The 14,462-nt window shown below is 46.6% G+C and overlaps 1 protein-coding gene across 1 annotated transcript; it reads right to left on the bottom strand.

The window, feature by feature from the left end:
* Nucleotides 1-7,902: 7,902 nt before the first annotated feature.
* Nucleotides 7,903-13,510, bottom strand: LOC140718997 (uncharacterized). The gene is made up of 3 exons (XM_073033306.1): nt 13,438-13,510; nt 10,989-13,165; nt 7,903-8,133 (listed from the first exon to the last, which is right to left on the bottom strand). The coding sequence occupies exons 2-3, from the start codon at nt 12,996-12,998 to the stop codon at nt 7,903-7,905; spliced, it is 2,241 nt and encodes a 746-aa protein (XP_072889407.1). The 5' UTR covers nt 12,999-13,165; nt 13,438-13,510.
* Between the last annotated feature and the right edge of the window lie 952 nt (nt 13,511-14,462).

Raw genomic sequence — 14,462 nt, 5'->3', positions numbered from 1 at the left:
ATGAAACACAAAAACTACACTGGACTATGTGAGACAACTCAAGTCTACACTAGACTACGTAAAAACAACATAAAAACTGCACTAGACTACAGACCTGCACAGGACTACATAAAGTACACAAAACAGTGCAGGGCAGTACAATAATTAATAAGTAAATAAATAATAAACAAGACAATAGGCACAGCAGAGGACAAATTTCAATATAATAATAAATGATGTAGATGTCAGTCTAGACTCTGTTCAAACAGAGCTGCAGAGGACTGGAGACCTAGGCAGCTCCAGACCTCCCCACCACTGAGGACATCTTCAAGAGATGGTCCCTCCAACTGCAGAGGGTTGTAGACTCATCCTCCTCCATCGTGGCATAAGCCTCCACACCATTGAGGGCATCTTCAAGAAGGCAGCTTCCATCATTAAGGACCCTCACCATCGAAGACATGTCCTCTTCTCATTACGACCATCAGGGAGGAAGAATAGGAGCTTGAAGACACACACTCAAATGTTTTAAGGACAACTTTTCCCCTCTGTCACCAGATTTCTGGACAGTCCATGAATACATGAACACTACCTTGCTATTTTGCTCTCTTTTTGCACTTAAAAAATGTATTTCTTATTGTGACTTACAGTCATCTTTTATGTGTACTCCTGCCACAAAACAACAGATTTCACAACGTAAGTCAGTGATAATAAGCCTGATTCTGATTCTGATACTGCCTTTTGGTCTCCACCATAATTACGGCAGTTCCCTGCGGTCTAAGATCATGCCCAAGTCATCTCGTGAGTGTTGAATGATCTTCACACAGGAAAAAAATAGCTTTGGTGAGTAGGCAGCAGGCAAGAAAAGAAAAATCGATATCACTGTTGTTACTGATATTACACCCCTACAAAATCAGCTATGATGTTTCCATAATCTTCTCACTATTTCACAGTCACATAGTCTTTTGCACTAATTCTATTCCACAACTTAAAATAATTTTTATATCTTGCAGCCACAAACAAAAAAAAATGTCACTGCTTATGTCAGTGATAGTAAACCCGATTCTGATAATCAGGATAGGAAGTTATACTTTATATACAGGATGTTGCACGAATGAGAATTGCTATACAGGCCACCCCCTATCTATGAAAATCTGATTTATGTACACCCCTTCCTACAAATGAGCTCATTAATAGAGTTTAATGAGCTCTATTAAACTCAGAAGTCCAACGTACCTAGGGACATTGAATAGCTGAACGTTTCTTCCTCCCTCTCTCCACTTTCAGCAATTGCTCTTTCTCATCAGTCTTGTGTGTTTTTGATACATTCATTACAGAACTGTGGAGATATGGTTACTATATTAAATGATTCTGTGCATTTTCCAATTTATGGTCAAAATTGACTTAGGGCCGTCCGTTAAAACCCGTTTGGTACCCGGGGACTTCTCGTACTGTACTTGCAGCCTGGCTCCACCTACAGGCCAGAGCTTGCAACTGCAGGTGTAAATTGCAATGGTGGCCACAAATTAAACGGGGATTAGATAGATAGATAGATAGATACTTTATTCATCCCCATGGGGAAATTCAACTTTTTTCCAATGTCCCATACACTTGTTGTAGCAAAACTAATTACATACAGTACTTAACTCAGTAAAAAATATTGACCTCTTCATCCTGTCTGAGGAGCATTGCATGGATAGTAACCTGTCGCTGAAACTGCTTCTCTGTCTCTGGATGGTGCTATGTAGAGGATGTTCAGAGTTATCCATAATTGACCGTAGCCTACTCAGCGCCCTTCGCTCAGCTACCGATGTTAAACTCTCCAGTACTTTGCTCACGACAGAGCCCGCCTTCCTTACCAGCTTATTAAGACGTGAGGCGTCCCTCTTCTTAATGCTTCCTCCCCAACACGCCACCACAAAGAAGAGGGCGCTCTCCACAACTGACCTATAGAACATCTTCAGCATCTCACTACAGACATTGAATGACGCCAACCTTCTAAGGAAGTACAGTCGACTCTGTGCCTTCCTGCACAAGGCAACTGTGTTGGCAGTCCAGTCTAGCTTCTCGTCTAACTGTACTCCCAGATACTTGTAGGTCTTAACCTGCTCCACACATTCTCCATTAATGATCACTGGCTCCATATGAGGCCTAGATCTCCTAAAGTCCACCACCATCTCCTTGGTCTTGGTGATATTGAGACACAGGTAGTTTGAGTTGCACCATATCACAAAGTCCTGTATCAGTTTCCTATACTCCTCCTCCTGTCCATTCCTGACACACCCCACTATGGCCGTGTCATCAGCGAACTTCTGCACATGGCAGGACTCCGAGTTATATTGGAAGTCTGATGTGTACAGGGTGAACAGGACCGGAGAGAGTACGGTTCCCTGCGGCGCTCCTGTGCTGCTGACCACCGTGTCAGACCTACAGTCTCCCAACCGCACATACTGAGGTCTATCTGTCAAGTAGTCCACTATCCAATCCACCATGTGAGAGTCTACTCCCATCTCCGTTAGTTTGTGCCTTAAGATCTTGGTCTGGATGGTGTTAAAGGCACTAGAGAAGTCAAGGAATGTAATCCTCACAGCACAACTGACCCCAGGATTACTGACTGACGGGGATATTCCAACGAGAACGGAAATGAAAATATGTTAATAAAATGGTTATTTGAGAATATCCTATAGGCCTTTGACACTGTGGGACAAGGGACACTATAGATTCTGTGGGTTTGATCCCTGAGCAAATGATCCAAACCATCTCATAGAGTCAGAGTCATAGAAAAGTACGACTCGCGAACAGGCCATTCGGCCCATCTAGTGTGTGCCGAACCATTTAAACTGCTTACTCCCATGGGCCATAGCCCTCCATACCCTTACCATCTGTATACCTATCTAAACATCTGGCAGAACAGATCACCAGACCTGACCCAGCACCACGACCTAGCTGGACGGGTGTGGTAGGAGATGTCCTCCCAGTCAGCGCCTTCCTCTACAGATGACATGTCACCCCCAGCGTCGGCCTTTGGGATGGCTGTGGTGGGGAAGAGCTGGGGACCCACCTCTTTGCAGACTGTGGATTTGCTAAGAAAGTGCGGAGACAGATGCAAGGATCCACGTCTAGTTCATCCCCAGCACCTGCCCCTCTGATCTAAGGGCTGTTTCCAGGGTCGCACACTGAGACAGGCATCAAGTGCCGCTGGAAGGCCATCACCTTGGCCTGTCCAAAATGTCTTAGTCTTCCATAAGGGCAGTCCGTGCTGAGCAAGGGGCTGAGTTGGGCCGTAAGCCCCTCAAACAACGAAAGGGTATATCACCCCAGGGGGCCACAAATCATTGTGATGTTGCAATGAGTAGTGTTGGTGCTAGGCTTCTCCGTGGATTGTCACCTTGTCGTGGTGGAGAAGCTTGTGTGGTCCTGAGATCCCAAGAGCGATGCCGTCTGGAGCTATGTTTCTGGTAGGGTCACCATGCTGGTAAGGTCGAGAGTGAGGTCCCGGACAAAGAACAATCCAACCAAGACCTCAACGGTGGAACAGGTGGACGAAGTTACTTCGAACTCAACAGCTGTGAAGGCGGATGAAGGCTGCAACAAATCCATCAGCTCCAATCGTTGTGGTTTCCATGCCACTGGAATCAGTTGGTTGATTTGTGAAGTATCGTGTGCTTCGTGGAGTGCAACATCAAGTACGCGTTAAACAAATACACGCACAGGCGTATTCTCTCAGAAGCCACTTCAGAGCCCATAAATAGATCAACGGAAGGAAGACCATCATTCTCGACCTCGAGGGATAGCCATGATGAAGACGAATGGTGCTATGGTTTTTAAAGAAAAGAATACGTTAACACTATTGAATGAAATGATCATACTCCAAAAAAAAAAGGTTTGCATAATTTCTTTTGTATTTTGAAAGAGCACAGAGAAAATTTACAAGGATATTGCTGGGACTTGAAGACCCGAGTTATCAGGAAAGATTAGATTGAATAGGTTAGGACTTTATTCCCTGAGCATAGGAGAATGAGGGGAGATTTGATAGAGATACACAAAATTATGAGTAGTATAAGCAGGTTTTTCCATTGAGGTTAAGCTTTTCTCAAAGCTAAAACTGTCCAGCCCTGGTAAAACTCCTCTGCAGCCTCTCCAGTACAATTCGATCTTTCCTGTAACTTGGTGCTCAGAAATCCGTACACACCGCCAGCTATGCGGCTGATGCAATAGTGTAACCAACACAGCCATTTCCTCACTATGATCTGGGTTCAATCCTCACCTCTGGTGCTGTCTGTGTGGACCTTGTATATTCTTTATGTGACCGCATAGGTTTTCTACTGTTCCCTCCCACATGCCAAAGAGGCCAAGGTCAAAATCACAGTAAACTTTATTATTTAAGTAACGTATATGTTATCATATACTTACTACTCTGAGTTTCATTTTCTTGCAGGCATTAACAGGAAAATAAAGATATGCAATGGAATTGGTGAAAAACTATGCACAAACAAAGAAACATAGAAAACCTACAGCACAATACAGGCCCTTCTGCCCACAAAGCTGTGCCAATCATGTCCCTACTTAGAACTACCTAGGCTTTACCCATAGCCCTCTATTTTTCTAAGCTCCATGTAGCCATCCAGGATTCTCTTAAAAGACCCTATCGTTTCCGCCTCCACCACCGCCACCGGCAGCCCATTCCACACACTCACCACTCTCTGCGTAAAAACTTACCCTGACATCTCCTCTGTACCTACTTCCTCTCAATGTTTTTTATTAAGTTTTGAATTGATAAACATAACAATGAGAATAATACAAAGAGACTGGGATTACATTAATAACGGTTAACGTATACAGACACAGACTCCGAGTAACATATATAATCTGTACCTACTTCCAAGCACCTTAAAAATATGCCCTCTCGTGCTAGCCATTTCGGCCCTGGGAAAAAGCCTCTGACTATCCACATGATCAATGCCTCTCATTATCTTGTACACCTCTGTCAGGTCACCTCTCATCCTCCGTCACTCCAAGGAGAAAAGGCCGTGTTCACTTAACCTATTCTCATAAGGCATGCTCCCCAATCCAGGCAACATCCTTGTAAATCTCCTCTGCACCCTTTCTATGGTTTCCATGACCTTCCTGTAGTGAGGTGACCAGAACTGAGCACAGTACTCCATATGGGGTCTGATCAGGGTCATACATAGCTGCAACTTTACCTCTCAGCTCTTAAACTCAATCCCACGATTGATGAAGGCCAGTGCACCGTATGCCTTCTTAACCGCACAGTCAACCTGCGTCGCTGCTTTGAGTGTCCTATGGACTCAGACCCAAGATCCCTCTGATCCTCCACACTGCCAAGAGTCTTCTCATTAATACTATATTCTGCCATCATATTTGACCTACCAAAATGAACCACCTCACGCTTATCTGGGTTGAACTCCATCTGCCACTTCTCAGCCCAGTTTTGCATCCTATCAATGTCCCGCTGTAACCTCTGACAGCCCTCCAGACTATCCACGATACCCCCAACCAAAGACTGACAAACAACCAGTGTGCAAAAGAATACAAATAGTGCAAATGAAACAAATCGACTGAGAACATGAATTCTAGATGTGAGTTTGTAGGTTGAGTTGTGGTGAGTGAAGTTATCCACGCCAGTTCAGGAGCCTGATGGTTGTCGGGAAATAACTGTTCCTGAACCTGCTGGCGTGGCACCCAAGGCTTCAGTACCTACTGCCCAATGGCAGTAGTGAGATGAGAGCAAGGTCTGGGTGGTGAGCTCCTTGCTGATGGATGCTGCCACTTATGCAGATATGTGTAAACGTACACAACGGTGGGGAGGGCTTTGCCTGTGATGGACTGGGCCTTATCCACCTCTTTCTGTAGGCATTTCCTTTTCTGGGCATTCCTGTTTCCATTCTAGGCCATAATGCAAACAGTTAGGACACTCTCCACTCTGTCCACCAACTTATTTGACCATTGTAAATTATACTTAGCATGGAGGTGAGTGGTGGAATCTCTGGGAAGTTTAATCGGATGATTGGGAAAAAGAGGCCTCCGTTTATCAGGGGTTTGAGTTCAGGAGCCGCAAGGTAATGTTGCAGCTCTACAAAATGCTGGTTAGACCACACACGGGAGTATTGTGTTCACTTCCAGTCACCTCATTATAGGAAAGAAGTGGAAGCTTTTGAGGGAGTGCAGAGGAGATTTACCAGGATGCTGCCTGGATTAGACAGCATGTCTCATGAGGATAGGTTGAGCAAACCAGGCTTTTTCTCTTTGAAGCAAAGGAGGGTGAGAGGTGACTTGATGGTAAGGGGCACAGATCGAGCAGATATCCAGAGAGTTTTTCCCTCGGCAGAATTGGCTAATACCATTGGGCATAATTTTGAGGTGATTGGAGGAAAGTATACGGGGGGCTGTCAGTTCTTTACACAGAGGGTGGTGGGTGTGTGGAAGAGGCAAATACACTTGGGGCATTTAAGAAACTCTTGGATGATAGAAAAATGGAGGGCTATGTAGGAAGGTTTAGATTAATCTTAGTGTAGGTTAAAAGGTCAACACAACATTGTGGGCTGAAGAGCTTGTACTGTACTGAAGTGTTCTATATTCTGAGAGTCTGGGTGGGGGGGGGGGAATGGGATTACTTTATGAGCTGGCAGGAACATGGAGAGCCATAGTGGCTTCCTTGAGCGCAATCTGGAATCTTGTGTCACATCAAGCCAGAACAACTTCTCTGAGTCACTATGACTCAGTGAATAAACGCAAATATTCCAGAGGCCTTGAAGAATTTCTGGTCATTGGCCTCCAGGAATCCACTATTCTTTACAGCACCATATTATTTATTGTCTATTTTTCCTCCTTGTTTGTTTTCCTCAGATGTTCTTCAAAGCCTTTCTCTCCACTGAAGTTCATTCACCATCTTTTTCTGCCACTTGAACAGCCCATTAGTAATTCCCTGTTCTCCGTAGCTTGCTATTGTTACGAACCCCGTAACTGGGTCACTTACCAGCAAAGATAGAGAGGTCCGTTGAGGTCTGATGATACTATTTTTAACAGTATTTATTAGTAAAAATACACAAAAATAATATCAATGCAAATATACAGATAATATACGTCGTCAATACTAAATCTAAAAGTGCGGGTATAATAATAATCAATAAGAAATAAGCTCTATCGTTGTCTAGGGGATAATGTATTGTCCGATGGAAATATAAAGTTCACTCAGTTCATGCAGGCTGCAGCCTTTGGGGACCGCTGGGTTGCAACGGTTGGAGAGAGAGAGATTTTTGGGAGAAAAACTTGCCGGCTTTCCTTTTATGATTTCGATCCGTCAGGAGTCCCGTTGGTGTGGCCGGTCACTTGTGGCCTCTCCTTTAGCTAAGCCATTCTTCCGTGATGAGCCCACTACCCTGGCAAGGGAGGACGCACACGGGCCCTCACCGGCGTTCGCTATTAAACGCTGTCACGGGATTTCCAGCATTTCTCCTGGTGCGTCTAAAGGGGTTGTTCCCCAGACCCTCTTTTATCCTTACTCACGGGGTCTCAGATGTCAATCAGGTTGGGATGATGCAATCCCTCAACCAGCCCACTCTGGTCGTCCCCTGAGGGCTTCAATGAATAGTACAGTACTCAATACACAATTCCGTCTCCAAGAGACAATGGCCGTTATCAATGGTTCCGTTTTCGCTGAGGCCAGGACACATTCCAAACCTTGTGGATTCTGCGTGTCTCTCTCTCATTTCCTGGGTCCCAGACCTGAATTAATAGCGATCTTGCGATTCTCAAAAAGGAGGGGGCGACTTTGTACCTGTCGGCCCCTCAGAGTTGCGGCACATTCGTAACGCTATCAATCAAACCTTCTCCAAGGATCATCACCTTAACATGGTGGAGAGGCTTGTGAGATCCTGAAACTTCAAGAGTGATGCCATCTGGAGCTTAGGTCCCAGTAGGGTCACCCATGGCGGTAAGGCCAAGGGAGAGGTTCGAGATTAAGAACGATAAACTCAGACCTCGGCGGTGGGGCTGGCGGAAGATGATGACACACCACATGGAGGAAGCCTTCGGTAGTGAAGGGTCTCCAGATGGCTTGCACTCCCCGCCACTGGATCCTGACCCCCGATCTGTCAAGGACCGTGTGGTGACGGCCCCTGCATCAGCATCCCCACACTAAGCAAAGTCATGCACAGGCAGTCTCCATTAACGCCTCCCTTAGGAGAATATCGTACTCGATTCGAGCGATGGCATCACCATCAATCAAACAGATGGATCTCGCAGTGCTGCAGCTGATAGAGCCACTGCCTTAAATGCCAGAAACTAGGTCACTCCCGACCTCAGTGTGCTGTCTGTGTGGAGTTTCAAAGTTCAAAGTAAATTTTATTATTATCAGAGTACATATATGTCAGAGCCAGCTGGTGGCGTAGTGGCATCAGTGCCGGACTTCGGAGCAAAGGCTCCTGAGTTCGAATCCAGCCGGCTCCCTTGCACGCTTTCCATCTGTGCTGGGCTGAGCGTCGAGCTAGCAACTCGGCCTTGTAAAAATAAGAAAGCCTGCTAAAAAAATGCCGTCACGATGGCGTCCCGATGACTCCACTCGGAGTTAAGGGCTCTCTTCTTCTTCTTCTACATAAATGTCACTATATACAACCCTGAGATTCATTTTCTTGCGTGCAACTCAGCAAATCTATGGAACTGTAACAGGATCAATGAAAGATCAGCCAGAGTGCAGAAGACAACAAACTGTGTAAATGCAAATATAAATAAATCGCAATAAAATAATGAGAACGTGAAATAATGAGAACATGAGAAATTGAGACAAAGAGTCCCTAAAGTGAGATCAATGGTTGTGGGAGCAGCTTAATAGATGAGTGTAGTTATCCCCTTTTGTTCAAGTGAGGGGTGGTAACTGTTCTCGAACCTGGTGGTGCGAGTCCTGAGGCTCTTGTACGTTCATCCTGATGGCAGCAGAGTTTGCACATTCTCTCACTGAACTGTCTGGCCTTTCTCCGGGTTCCCCACTTCACATTCAGATTTAGATTTAGGTTTGTTTACCATGTGTACATCGAAACATTCAGTGAAACGTCTCGCTTGTGCTTACAACCTGTAACGTTCTCGCTCGGGTGTGAAATAACGCCGAGGTAAACGTCGAGATAAACCAGAATCAATGCAAACGAGACCGCAGTAAGATTAACCATTTACTGTTCACTCTTCACATTAACGCATGGTGAAAACTGTTGAAAAACAATACAAGATTGGTACAGTGTTTGTTCCCTTCTAAATATCACATTTACATTGTGAATACTTGCAAAGGTAAAACTACAATACATTAAAGTGCAGCATACAGTCAGAATCTAGCTGCTCCATTGGCTGCTTTAGATACACTTCAATACAAACTATCCCGACTCTTTAACTGACGAAAAGGTAAACCTTACCGACCGTCGTTACTTTTAACAGAATCGGCGTTAACATTTTAACTCCAAATACCGATTATCTAATGACTTACAGCGTTGCTTTCACTGTGTCTTTGGTGCATAGAGAGACCCTAGTCAGCGTTATGGTCGCACATGTGAGTGACCCCCGCCCTTGCGTGAATCTCAAACCGGTAATTCCCCACAAGACGCGGCGAACCCGGATGTGACGTCATCGCAGCCGCGATGTATTACGGACAAATCAATTGACTTAAACAATCCTAACTTTAACTAAAAAATGCTAACAAATTACTATGCGAAAATATTATAAACTAAATAACTGCCATAAAGGCAGCACACTCCCCGCTTGGCCTTCGTAAGGTCACAATGAACATAATACAAACTTCAGTCTCTAAATCAGTCGTTAGGTAGAAGTAGAATGACTTCTGTAACAGGCCTTTGGTAAATTTTCCCATCGCCTTGGTCAGTAGTTTTCAACTCGACTTCCCTGACATGTCCATCCCTACTAGGGAATGTGGCAGTGATTCTGGCCATTGGCCAGCAGTTGCCGGCGATTTGCTTGTCCTTGAGCAGGACTAAATCTCCAACTTGAAGGTCCCTTCTCCATTGCTTTGTGTACAGGTCCTTATCGGAGAAGTCCCCTGGTGGAGGGGCAGCTCCTGCCTTCTGCGTAAGGAGCATTGATGGCGACAGTATGAAGGGGTTTTCCGGGTCAGAAGACACGGGTAGGAGTGGTCGTGCATTCATAATGGCTGTGACCTCTGCCATTGGTGTGCCCAGTACCTCGTGGGTCGATCGGATGCTTTGCTGCATCTCAGGTCTCCTTTTCGTGGTTTTTTGCAAGGGCGTGAACCGCTTGACTGCCTGCTCTTTGTTGTTTGGCAAGCACTGGCGTGGTTCTCTGAAAGGTAGTGGGGCGACCCCACTATTTGCTTTGTCTCTGAAGACCTTGGTGTCCTCCGTTTTTAAGATGGTGGCGTCTTGAGCCGATGGAGCGAGTTTATTATCATGCTCCTTTTGAGCAAAGACAGACTGACCGAGCGTCTCGTCAGTTACTTTGCGCTTGTTAAAGCCTTGTGGTGCTTCCTGGACGCACATGGAACTTGTGCGGGGTTGAAGAATCGTATGGCGGCTACTCTCTAGCACATTGGTCTTGAGTGTGTTAGCCGTTGATTTGTGTTCGTTGCCAGGGCACACCTCTCCTATCACCACCCAGCCCAGATCCAGGCGTTGGGCAAAGGGGGCGTCGTGTGGTCCATTGACCTGCTGCCTAACCTTGTGTACCCGGAGAACATCCCTCCCTAATAGCAGGAGTATTTCTGCTTCTGGATCCAGTTCTGGGATGTGTTTGGCGATGTGGTGGAGATGTGGTTGGTGTAGCACCGCACTTGGCGTCGGGATCTCAGTGCGGTTATTCAAGATTTTCTCGCACTCTACGAGTGGGGGGAGACAGATGAGGACTTTACCATCCAGGGACTCGATCTGGAAGCCTTCGGCCCTCCTTCCGTAAGTTTTCATGTTGCCTGAGCAAGTTCTAAGGTAGTATGGGAACTGCTCACTCTCAATGTTGAACAAGTTAAAGAACTTTGGACTGACTAGCGAGCGGTTGCTCTGATCATCCAGAATTACGTAGGCTTTGATGGCCTTGTCTTTGGCTCCCTTAGGGTACACCTTAGTGAGACAGATCTTTGAACAAGAACGGCTTGCGTGAGCTTGACCGCAAACTTCCGTACAGCTCGAGCTGACAACAGTTGTCCTGGAGTGAGCTTCTCCCTCCCCGCCGTCCTGTTGTGGGGGTGAAGGAGCGTTGTCGGTTTGCGGTGACGGGCCAGGATGCATGGCCCAGTCGTGATTAGTGCTATCACATTCCAGGCACTTCACGGCGATCGTACACTCTCTCGCACAGTGAGAGGTCGAGGAACAGCATCTAAAGCATATCCCTTTCTCCTCGAGGAGGGCCTTCTTCTCTTCAAGGGGTTTTTCCCTAAACGTTCTGCATCTTTTGAGGGGGTGGGGTTTGTTATGCAATGGACAATTCTTGCTAGAGTCGTTGTTAGTTGTAAGGACTTCAGTCTTAAGCGCTGAGACTGGTTTAGTAATGTTGGAATTATTCGAAGTGGATTTATCTGGCTTGGTGTAAATTGTACTGCTTCCTGGACCTATGAGGCTAGGATCGTTTCGCTTCTTCGCCTCCTTGCACACGAACCTGGTGAAATACTCGAAGGGAGGGAATTGACCTTCGTGTTCTTCCTTGTAATCTGAGGCAACGGACAACCACCTGTCCTGCAGCCCAAATGGAAGTTTGTCCACGAGTTGTCTAATCCCGGTTGGAGTGTCTAGGTATACTAGACCAGCTGAGTGGCCATCTTCTTTGGCGCCTTGAATCTCCATGAGTAAATCTCCAAATTCTCTTAGCTTGGTGTGGTCCTTGGCTGACACCTTAGGAAAATTTCCCAAACGTTGGCATAGCGCCGCCTCAATAATTTCGGGGGCTCCGTAGCCCTCCTGAAGTCTCTCCCATGCTTTCTTCAATGCTAGCTCAGGTTTGTTGATGTACACTGAACGCATGCGTCTCACCTGTTCGCATGATTCTTTTCCCAGCCATTTTGCCATAAGATCCAACTCCTGGGTTGCTCTGAGCTGGAATCCGTCGATAGCGTTGGTGAAAGTGGAGTACCATGCACGGTAATTTTCAGGTTTATCGTCGAACTGGTATAGTCCTGAAGTGACGAGATCCCGTCGTGCGAAATACCGTGCTGCGGATTCGTCTGCAGGTGGCGTGCGGGCTGAGGGAACATGTCCACAGGTACATGACTGAGGGCGTACATCTGTTATGGGATTTGCTGGTCTGGACTCAGTCTTTGCCTCTCTTCTCCCCAAATCCGGTAAGTTCGGTGTCGAGAAGTACTTGTCGTGAGCCCTTGCATTCCTGGGTTCATCGCGGAGTTGCGAGGGTAAATTATCTTCCTTGGATGGACGTGATGCCGTCGGGCCTCTCCAAGACTCCTCGTGAAGTGGGACGTTATCGAATAAGTAAGGAGAGGAAGAAAGAGTCTTCCATTCCATTTGAGATTGGACATAGTCCCTTGTACGTTCCAATCCGATCTTTTCTGAGGTAGATTTTCCGTCCTTCGGATCATGCATTTCTTCGGCGTCTTCTATTAACTCTGCTTCCACCTCGGCAGCTGCTGCTTCTCGTTCTAGCTTCAGCGCTTCTAACCGTGCCTCTACCCTTTTCCTTTCCAATTCGTTTTCGGCTTCTCTGGCAGCCGCTTCGGCTTCTCTGGCGGCCTTTTCCTTCTGGTTTTCGGCTTCTCTGGCAGCCGCTTCCTTCTGGTTTTCGGCTTCTCTGGCAGCCGCTTCCTTCTGGTTTTCGGCTTCTCTGGCAGTCGCTTCGGCTTCTCTGGCAGCCTTTTCCTTCTGGTTTTCGGCTTCTCTGGCAGCCGCTTTCATCTTTACTTCTAATTCTTCTTTGGCAAAGCGCGCTCGCACCTTGGCGGCTTCTGCTTTCGCTCTTGCTTGGGTGGCCTTACTTGATGCCCTACTGCCCCTGTCGCAGGATGACGATGACTTTGACAACGACTTGATGCTGGATCGGGTTGACATGGCTGCACTTTAAACACCTGATAATGCCGCTTTTTCACTGTAACGTTCTCGCTCGGGTGTGAAATAACGCCGAGGTAAACGTCGAGATAAACCAGAATCAATGCAAACGAGACCGCAGTAAGATTAACCATTTACTGTTCACTCTTCACATTAACGCATGGTGAAAACTGTTGAAAAACAATACAAGATTGGTACAGTGTTTGTTCCCTTCTAAATATCACATTTACATTGTGAATACTTGCAAAGGTAAAACTACAATACATTAAAGTGCAGCATACAGTCAGAATCTAGCTGCTCCATTGGCTGCTTTAGATACACTTCAATACAAACTATCCCGACTCTTTAACTGACGAAAAGGTAAACCTTACCGACCGTCGTTACTTTTAACAGAATCGGCGTTAACATTTTAACTCCAAATACCGATTATCTAATGACTTACAGCGTTGCTTTCACTGTGTCTTTGGTGCATAGAGAGACCCTAGTCAGCGTTATGGTCGCACATGTGAGTGACCCCCACCCTTGCGTGAATCTCAAACCGGTAATTCCCCACAAGACGCGGCGAACCCGGATGTGACGTCATCGCAGCCGCGATGTATTACGGACAAATCAATTGACTTAAACAATCCTAACTTTAACTAAAAAATGCTAACAAATTACTATGCGAAAATATTATAAACTAAATAACTGCCATAAAGGCAGCACACAACCAACACGCCTAAGGATGGGCTGAGGGCAATTGTCGCCACCCATTCTAGCGGCAACATAGCAAGCCTACAATGCTGGGCAGAACGACACAGAACACAACAAGCAACAAAACAATAGCAAAACAAGCCCCTTTCCTCTCTCCCATCCTCCCTTGCACACGGACATTTCTCCTAAGCAGGCCACCAGATTTCCAGGCCTCGATTCTCCAGGCTTTGACTTCTGGACGTCAGATCGACCTTTGTTGTCAACCCCTCCAACTAACTGCTGACAAGACTCTGAACTCTGGGCTCAAACTCACCGGCCCTCTCGCCCCCCCCCCCCCCCGCTCACACGGACATCCGATCGCGGAACCCACCGACCTAGGGCCGCTCGACGCCCACGGGTGCCCTTTGTCGCCCGATTTACGTCGCTGGCCCCCGAGTCCAGAGCGGGGGCTGAGATTCCGGATGCCCTTCGTCACCTGTCCACAACGCCGGCCTTCGAACGAGGAGCCTTTCACATCGCAAAGATGTGCAGCTTGATCGGTTAATTGATCACGGCAAATGGTCCCCAGTGGGTAGGAGAGAGGGAGAATCTGGGGAGGCGGTGATACGAATGTGGGGAAAATAAAAGAAATGGATTAATGTAGGATTAGTACAAATGTGTGTTTGATGGTTGGCACATAACCGGTTGGCCAAAGGGACTGGTTCAGAGCTCTAACTCTCTGTAACTCTTATTCTTTCATTCATTCCAAACTTTTAAATCATGGATCCCATATTT

This window comes from Hemitrygon akajei, chromosome 31, assembly GCF_048418815.1.
Source record: "Hemitrygon akajei chromosome 31, sHemAka1.3, whole genome shotgun sequence".
NCBI classification, from domain to species: Eukaryota; Metazoa; Chordata; class Chondrichthyes; order Myliobatiformes; family Dasyatidae; genus Hemitrygon; species Hemitrygon akajei.
The sequence above is the reverse complement of the archived record's forward strand: the minus strand, read 5'-3'. Positions and strand labels throughout refer to the sequence as shown.